The sequence below is a fragment of the Nanorana parkeri genome, unplaced genomic scaffold (genome assembly GCF_000935625.1).
Source record: "Nanorana parkeri isolate BGI_ZX_2015 unplaced genomic scaffold, ASM93562v1 scaffold891, whole genome shotgun sequence".
Taxonomy (NCBI): Eukaryota; Metazoa; Chordata; class Amphibia; order Anura; family Dicroglossidae; genus Nanorana; species Nanorana parkeri.
The window spans coordinates 308899-318609 of record NW_017307159.1 but is presented as its reverse complement, the minus strand read 5'-3'; the positions used below and the strand labels follow the sequence as shown (position 1 = coordinate 318609).

Genomic DNA, 9711 nt, shown 5'->3' with positions numbered 1-9711 from the left:
GTGGGAGGAGCTCCAGGTGGGGTCCTAATTTAGCTGGCCGGCAACTGCCTGAGGTGCCGCGCATGTCGGGCTGCTCTGGCAGTCGCCGGCCAGCTAAATTAGGACCCCGCCTGGAGCTCCTCCCACTGGACCAGCGCTGACTCGACGCTGCTCTCCCGCACCGAAGGTAAGTGGAAAAAAACAAAAAACATAGCGCAAACATCGGGGCATTTTGACAAGTACAAGTACTTGTCAAAATGCTCTGTTTTTTCCGCCCTCACCCTGCAGTGCCCTCAGGCGGCCGCCTGACTTGCCTTGCGGTAGCGCCAGGCCTGGACAGAGGTAAGTATTAACCTGTTTGAAAAGGTTTAGTTTTTTTTAAGTTTTTGCATATATCTACTGCTTGCTAACAGTAGATACTGTATATGCCAACAAATTTGAGGGTTTAATATCCCTTTAATGGTATGAGGATAGACCTATGTTTTTCCCAAGCGTGTTTAAATTTGCTCTACCTCGGCTGGAAGCCTGTTCCAAGATCTTCAATATTTTAACATTCATCTCATTGTTGTCCTTTTAACAAAGTAGACACCTTATCCAGATAAGTTTTAATTTGGAGCGAAGCATCGGTAGATTTATTGTATTCCAAACACAGCGGCCCGTGTATTCATTTCATCCCTTAATAAAGCATTGGAAGCATGGTTTGTGGCGCCAATCATATCATATTCAAGTTAATAATGCAGAGCCCTGCCAAGAACACTAAGATGTATTGTATAATAGACGCGTCACTGAGCAGGGAAGAGCATTGAGAACAGGTACAGGGGAGAGTCAAATCCCTTCTACCACAAACCTGTTTCCATGAGGAACTGGCAGATATTGACTTGTATTTAGCTGACCCACTGTGTTCATTGATTCCATTAGTGAGCACGGAATGGAACGGAAACCTCATCAATATTTTATAGCATAGGTGAGTTCTGTTCATGCTGTCTCAGGGAGGGGTAGAGTTGGCGGGGACGAATCATTTCTCCATTTTCAGCAAAAAATAAAAAAAAGCTGTAAAACTTGCTAGACATAGACAGGGTAGTTTAGATAAAAAGCCAATAAAGGCGATTGCCTGAGGCTAAGGCCCTGTGACTTGCCAGGAATAGAGCAACCAATCAGAATTGATGGACACAACTTGCTTGTTACATAGTGACCTACTGTTTTTTCCAGTTTACAGTTATTGCTCTGTTTTACCCTGCTCCCTAAAGCATGACCGAGTTCGGTATGTTCCCTATGCAACCCCCCCAGCATGCCTGAATTCTGTCTGTTCCCTATGCAACCCGTCACCACCATCACCACCACCAGCATGTCTGAAACATATGTGCAAGACATACCCATAAAGTTTGCAAAAGGGAACTGTGATGCACTCAATGCTCTACACCCCTTTGAACCCCTACACCCCATTCAGATACACACAGGAGGATGTTTTCTGTAGTCCAGCAGGGGAGAACTCAGGAAGGGCTGACAACACTGCTTGGGATTCCAATGAAGCAGAGGCAGAGTTGTCAGCTCACTACAGGATGGATTTAAGTCAGATTATTTTTCTGTATTTCTGCAGCGTTTTTCAAGAGACAAAACCCCAATAAATATGCATGTGCTGCAGAGATGTACCATATAGTTTTGTTTTATTATTGTGCCCAGAAATACACTTTAAATACAAAGTTCCAGCTGGCACAACCCTACACTGTAATGTAGAACAGCAACTCACTTTCGCCTTGTCATAAAGCGCATTGAGGGAACAAACCTGGGAGCAGCCGGCTCTATTGTACGCTTGTCATAATCTAACAAAGAGCATTCAATAGAGGGTTAATAGGGAAGGAAAGCCAAACAAGCCAACTGCTTGTATCACTTCCAAGTTTCCGTAGACCAAAGCCAAAACATTATGTCTTTTTTTTTTATACTTCCACCCTGAGAATGACCCGAGATGGATATAATAAGGAACATTGAAGCAATAAGTCTCTGAGGAAGTAAGCTTTCAGAGGAGTTTCTTTGGTCATGAAACGGTCTATGTTGGGCTGTTTAAGAGAACCTATCATGCAAAGTTGAAATATCTTCCAGGACAATGAAAGTAAAAGGTTTTTTATGTATTCTTTCTTTCTTTCTTTCTTTCTTTCTTTTTTGGGTGGGGTGATATATGGGCCCCCACAGCTAGGAGTTCATCCAATATCTTGGCCTTGGAGAACCCATGCACAGTACTTTTCCAGCGGTAGATCACTTCCTCCTAATATTGTACCCCTAAACCCACCGCTTTGGTTCCGTAACTGTCCCATAATTGGTGGACATGTCCCAAGGTACAGAGGCTGTGGATATGAGTTTATCCTTTACTATACACAGTGTTAAGTTGTCATTTACAAAAAAGATTCAGTAGAAGCCTGGCTGAACAAATCCATGCAAAAAAATACAAACTACAGCATCATAGAACTCACCAGTGCCGATTAATGAATTTAAAACCCATTTGAACAGAACAGTGAAACTTTGATGGCCCTTATGTTGGGAATAATGGAAGTAATGAAACTTTGATGGCCCTTATGTTGGGAATAATGGAAGTAATGAAACTTTGATGGCCCTTATGTTGGGAATAATGAAACTTTGAAGGCTCTTATGTTGGGAATAATGGGAGTAATGAAACTTTGAAGGCAATTTTGTTGGGAATAATGAAATTTGAAGGCCCTTATGTTGGGAATAATGGGAGTAATGAAACTTTGAAGGTCATTTTGTTGGACACTTATGAACGATTTCCTCAAATTCTGTTCCCAAGGACAACCTACTCTCAGTCAAATCCTTGAGCCCCATGCCTCAGTTGGCATCTCATTGGGTCGCAGGAGGAGGGGGGTCACACCTGCAGCCCCCTTTCTGGCCAGAGCATCCCAGGTTGCTAAGCTCTTAGCAACCTGGGATGGTCTGGCTGGCGTCCCCCCAGCTAAATGACAGCACTGGTTGTCAGGAGCTAAGCAGGATGCCACCAGTGATGTCAGTGAGCTGAGCGTAATGCCTCTCAAAAGCCAAGAGCAGGCTGGCTATTGCACCTGCCCACTGAGCAGAGGAGCAGAACTGAGGGACAACTTTCTCTCTCAGGTCAGCTCCTCTGCTCAGTTGCTGGGGTTTCAATAGCCAGTCTGCTATTGGCTATTTCAAATTAAAATAGCCAATAGCAGTCTGGCTATTGTCCTGGCTGCTTACGTCCATCTATCGCCTGTGGAGGCTAGCCGGCAGGAGAATGGGGCTGTGCGCATGAAGGAGGGGATTGGGGGCTGCACTGCAGGTGGGGGGGCTGGTCTTGCCTAGGGCGCAAAATAGTCTAGCACCGACCCTGTGCTTCGCACCACAAGTTGTCCCCCTCCCCAGAACATGCACCATGAGCCACAATCCCCAATCACACCTGCCCCAACCAGCAAGAAGAGTAACCAACCTCCCCCTCCCGGAACCTACATCATGCGCACCCCCCATCCACTTCTCCACCGCCTCAAGTGGTGACGCCCCTGGTGAAAAAACTCTGCCCCTGTCTTCCAGCCATGCTCCTGCATTGTCACCCCACCACATGGCCTTTCAGTGAAGCCTACAAGTGGCCATTGCAGCACACATTACACATGTATGGTCCATTGTTGTCACCATTAGAAAACTCAACCTGATCAGCGGTTGTAGCATGTACTAAAGAATAAAAAAAAGAAAAACTAAAATTATCTGAAGAATTCCTCTCAGCATTATGCTTCTTGCAAAATATAATTACTAAAGAGTGGAGTGACTTTAGAAATGGTATAAACCTTCCATGAAGTGTTTTGTCCTCTTGGGTTGTGTAAGTCGTGACATAACAACAGTGTACAAGATGAGCTGCCATTTATGCTATTATTATACAAGTGTTTTTTTCCCTCTGTTTTGCATTCACTGCAGAGTAATTGGCCTTGGGCCACATTGCTTTTTTAGAGTGTATTCTTCTTCCAAGTCTGAAGCTGATTGATTGTGAACCTGCAAGCATCCATCCAGCATTGTATGATAGGAGCTGTTAACATTGTCAGAAGCAGGGCTGAGACACGGGGCAGCCATACATGCTGGAAGAAAGGAACCTTCTTCATGAAGTAAAAATCTTTCATGCCTTAGAAATGAACAGCAAGCAGATTGTGCACGGCTACACACAACAATCAGGTTTGCTTTCAAAGTTAAAAAAAGAAAAAAAAATTCTGCTGTTGTCCAGTACGGACCATAAGCTGCCAGCTCTTATCCTTGCCATGCTCCCTTCCAGATGGGATCATGTGAGCACTCCAGGGTAAGGCAAGCTCCCCTTTTTCTCATGTGACCAGAGGCGTATCTACAACAAATTGCACCCCTGGCGTCCTGCCCAGCTCCTGGCAATCAGTGACATCACTGGTTGCCAGGAGCTGGACGGGATGCTTGCCAGAGTGTCCCAGGTTGTTAAGAGCTGGGAAGGGAGATGTGTAAGGGCCATACACATTTCCCCGCCTGGCTCTTAGCAACTTGGGATGCCCTGGCCAGCGTACCGCCCGCATATCATATACAACTCCCCGCCTATTGTGATTGATAAGAGCTGAACGAGGAGATAAATATGGCCCTTATAGATCTCCCCACATGACCCTTAGCAACCTGAAACGCTCTAGCCGGTGTCCCATACAGCTCCTGACAACCAGTGACGTCACTGGTTGCCAGGAGCTGGGTGGGGCGCCGGCCAGAGCATCCCTGGTTGCTAAAGGTCACATGGGGAGATGTGTATGGGAGAGGAGTGCGGAGAAAGAAAAAAAAATCAGCTGTCTCCATGGGTCAGCAAACTTTCTTTGACCCACAGAGTGCCCCCATTCTCAGGCAGGTTTTGACCTCACCTTTCACCACTGCAGTTACAGCAATACAGCTTGGTCAAGGACCTCCCCAGCCAGTGATTGGATAGTGAAAGAGCAGCAAGACACTGATGAGGTCAGTCCTTTGCCCTCCCTTCAATCAGTCAGCCGAATGTGTAATATACAATACATGCTTTTTATCCAAGAAGAGCCGCACTCAATGCTTCCTCCAAATAAATCCAAATTTTATTTTAATCCATGAAACAGCATACACCTTCCAAAGCTCCCCAGAACGAAAGAAACTCTCTCCTTACATGTTACCCCCACAGGGCTCAATGATTGGAAGTCCTAAATTCCAAAAATTCATACAGCTGGGAGCGAGCCTTTTGCCAGCACCTGGAGGTTCCTCTTAATATGGATCTGACTGCGGAATCTAAGTGGTGAGTGTTGTGGACTATTTTGATACAATACATGCTTGTTCTAGATTGACTAGAACAAGAATGAACCCAACGGATCGGTGAATCAGAAATCCTAATTTGCATATTTGGTCCTGGACATGTGGCCCCGAAAGTAAGTAAAATAGATGTAGAACCTTTCTGAGGGTGATCATGGAAAGATAGACTTAAATTAAGAGTTTCCTTGGAGGTCCAACTCCAGCCAAAGCTTTTTATTTTCTCTTGGGTATAAAGCCCCCGTGGCTGTCTGAAAAACCCGAACAGTATCTGCAACTGAGTGGATGTAGTCTGATAATTTTCCATAGGGCTCCTTTGATTATTTGATGAGCCGGGTGATGCCAAATCAGCCAAAATGTGAGCCGAGTATGGTTAGCATTAAAACTTATGACAATGCATTTATTGCTGTTCCTTCCTGTGCTGGTGACCAACCCCCCAACCATATTTTTGGTAAAGGACTGAAAGTGAGAATCTTCCAAATGCAGTCACTCTTCCCCACTCTATACAAAACCAATAAACTAAAACAAATGGCTGGAGTTAGGCTTTTGCACTGTATCAGTTAATTCGTTTTCCAGGAATTTGTTTGTTTCACATCATTCAGATAGCTGAACCATAAAGCAGAGTATAACCACAGGTACATTTATGCGTCACTCAAGGTATACATCGGGAACAAGCTAATGCATAGTCAGAAAGCCACCTGGCCATAGGCTGCATTAAAGACAGCAGGAACTGGTCTGTCCGGCTCCCCCCTTCCCGGCTCCCTCCCGCTGTAAGTCCATTAAGAGGAAGTAAAGAACTCTCCAGCAAGGAAAAATACATTAAGCTGAAAGATACCAAAGTTGTGCCTCGCACAAGAAGGATAAATGTTCTATCGTCTCTCTGAATACTTCCAGTGGGCATGATAACATTTTGCTTAGAAAACAAGATTTTTGGTAACTGCTGCTCGGCGATCATATCAGTCTCTAAGAAATTCAATTTTTTTAAAACGGCTTAAAGAGAAACTTTGGTCAAGTATAAGTACCCCATGTAGTCCAGCTGACCTCCATGGAGATATAAAAACAGCTATTAATGAGTATACACCGATCAGCCATAACATTATGACCAGCCACTTAATATTAAGTAGGTCCTCCTTTTCCTGACCCATCGAGGCATGGACTTCACTAGACCTCTGAAGGCATGCTGTGGTATCTGGCACCAAGCCGTCAGCAGCAGATCCTTTAAGTGCTGTGAGGTGCGACCTCCATGGATCGGACTTGTTTTTCCAGCACATCCCACAGATGCTGAATTGGATTGAGATCTGGAGAATTTGGAGTCAACACCTCAAACTCTTTGTTGTGTTCCTCAAACTATTTTTGCAGCGTGGCAGGGAGCATTATCCTGCTGAGAGGCCACTGCCATCAGGGAATACTGTTTCCATGAAGGTGTGTACTTGGTCAGCAGCAATGTCTAGGTAGGTGGTCCATGTCAAAGTAACATCCACACGAATGGCGGGATCAAAGATTTCCCAGCAGAACATTGTCCAAATCATCACACTGCAGTGCAATTCACTTCACCTCTCAGTGGTCATAATGTTATGGCTGATCCGTGTATATATTTACAATAATCACAGCTAGCATAAGTACCTGAATTTGTTTTGGTATCAGCCATTCATCCATGTTTCACTCAAAACCTGTCCCCAGTGAGAATGAAACCCTGAAACAGATATGATGCAGGTTTTATCTATAGTAAACCTGTATCTAAAGCCAAAACTTTCGTTTTTTTGTTTGGTATATAGTAGGATTAGAACCCTCTACATGTTTTATTGTTGTCTATGTCCATTGGGGAAATTCACTCCCTCTATTTCTACTATATCACTGGGACTAAGGAGCGAAGGAAAATCCTAAATTTGAAGGGGCTCTTTCTATGGGGTCATGTTTTCCAGTGACAACAAGTGAAGGAAAATCTCCCTGTTGGCACACGGACACCCTACACAAACTAAAAAAATTAAGTTTGGGCTTCTATTATACTTTACAGGGCATGTAAATTAATGGAATTGGAAATCCACAGTCTGACTGAGTTCCCTTTGTGAATAACATAAAGAGCCCCTTAGTAGTAAACAACATATTGTACTTTTGCTTACAATATTTGGTGGACTGGAATTTGTCAATACAAAGCATTTTAGGGTCATGCCGCCATACCCAATTTAAATAGCAGGGGCAGAGGAACACTGCAACTGCCTGTCTCGAGATACCCTGGGAGTTGCAGATAGTAGTTGGTGCATTAATACACACGATGCTCCACAATAAACATGAGATTTACAGAATTGCTGGAAAACCCCTTTAATAACATTGAGGCTGCATTCAAAAGCTTGTAAAGTTTATCTGAAGCCTCTCCAAACTAAGGGCCCCCCTATTAGACAGCTGTGATAGAAAAAGATTGTCCCCAATGGAAGATGTCCCCTCAACTCCTGTACCATAAAAATATGGATTTCCATCACATTATATCTTGGAGACAGTGATCACCAGGATCAACGGAGATGAGCAGGGAGCAGGGACATAGACAGCAATAAAACCTGACAGAGGGTCTAAACCTTCTCGACTCCGTATCTTCTCTCCTTCTTGATATCCAAAACTTCAAAAGAACTTTTGTTTCAGGGTCCCTTGATCAAAACTAAAAAGGGACATGCTAGGTCATTCATTAAAAAATGAAGTGCTTTTGAATGCATCCACAGAAGGCCGATAGGTTATGCTATATGTTAATACCTGCAGGACCTTAGCACCTACTACATTGTAAACATGTTCTTTGGAGGTTCAGCAGAGCAATGGAGATCTGCCATATTTACAGATCCTTAATGAGAATATTTGTTTATATACAAGACTATCCTATATTAAATAGGATCAGCCTTAAAACGATTCAGGAGATAATACTATTGCATCAATAAACATTAGCGAAACTGTCTTTTTTGTGCCATTTTTTGAGTCCAAAAATGTCACGGTTACACCACGGAGTGATCACTCATCCACCGGTGCGATCAGATATCCGTTAAAGATAATATAGACATCGGATTCATCGTTGTATAGTGCATTCTCCCGCTCCCGTTTGTACATCCGCACCCACACCTCGTCCTTCTCCTTCAGCTGAAGCATAAGGCTTTGACTTTGCATGATGCTCCGGTCACTTGGCTGTGCGTACAAAATGGCCGTTTCCTGGTCATTCTTCATGATGTGTAGATAGGTCTCTTTCAGGTTCCAGGTGTGGACGTTGAGGTTGAAGTAGTAGATCCCAGGAACGTAGCAGACGAAGGTCCCTGAGAACATGTTGAAGTGCTGGTAAAGATTGACAAACTCTGTGTCGTAGATGACTGTTTGGAAATATTCAGTGCTGTGCAGAGATTTACGACGGGCAACAGAGAAAGCAGAATACTGGACCTTGCAGGAGTGTCCTGGCGGACCTACGTGACCTTTCTGACCTTTCATTCCCAGAAGCCCTTGTGTTCCACGTTCCCCTTCTTTTCCTGAGATGCCTGGAGGTCCTTTGTCGCCTACATCCCCCTTCTCACCTGTCAATTTGATGGTACAAGACAAAACAATGAGGAATCATTCATTTCCGCAAACATTTACAATCTGACCTTGGTGTTTAAAAACGCCCATCACAAGGATTTCACCATCCTTACAGCTGATGGTATGATATTAAAGTGACACTAAACTCAGGAGTCAAATCTTTAAAATGCATTCAAGTACCTTAACTATTAACAAAAATGTATCTTATTTGTGTATCAGTCTGCTGTAGACCCTCCAATCATCTGTGAATTGGTGCCGACACTGTCCTTCCTTCTGGAGGGGGGCTACTTTTGTTCCCCATGGTCCCTGTGTGTGTGTTGTAAAGTTGTCACCACTCCAAGCGGGACCCTGGGATGAACTACAATCTCAATACAAATTAGCTCATTAAACATGAGATTGTAGTCCATCACAGGAGCGAGCTTGGAGCGGTGACTACTTTACAACACACACAGTGACATTGGGAAGAAAAGTGGCACCCCTCCAGAAGGAAGGACGGTGTCAGCACCAATTCAGAGATGATTTGAGGGTCTACAGCCTAATGATACACAAATAAGATACATTTTTGTTAATAGTTATAGAAGTTGAATGCATTTTAAAGATTTAACTCCTGAGTTTAGTGTCACTTTAATCTTAGGTAAATTATAATGATGGTGAAATCCTCTTGCCGGGGTTGGGCAAAGTCACAACTCATATAACCGTAATGAGAAAAAAAAACCACAAACACATCCAAAGGGTTAGTTCTTGGTGCTCTGAAACTGGTAGTTTTTGGTGGTAGTTTTTCCCTGTGGCTCCCCGACTTATAAAGAGCACCTTAATCTTAAACCTCTCCTAACTGAACCTGAATTTGAAGCCCTTCATGCTTCTGTGAAGATAGACATGCAGTATTTTAGTGGTAATATTACAGCTGTCTAAGTCTCT

At 43.9% G+C, this 9711-nt stretch overlaps 1 protein-coding gene across 2 annotated transcripts in view; it reads right to left on the bottom strand.

Moving 5' to 3' along the window:
- Nucleotides 1-8226: 8226 nt before the first annotated feature.
- Nucleotides 8227-9711, bottom strand: part of LOC108794742 (complement C1q tumor necrosis factor-related protein 1-like) — a 19677-nt gene continuing 18192 nt past the window's right edge. For both annotated transcript variants that reach the window (XM_018565839.1, XM_018565838.1), the window contains exon 3: nucleotides 8227-8792. In XM_018565839.1, the coding sequence (XP_018421341.1) occupies nucleotides 8245-8792 (548 nt within the window). In that variant the 3' untranslated portion in view covers nucleotides 8227-8244. The remainder of the gene's footprint in view (nucleotides 8793-9711) is intronic.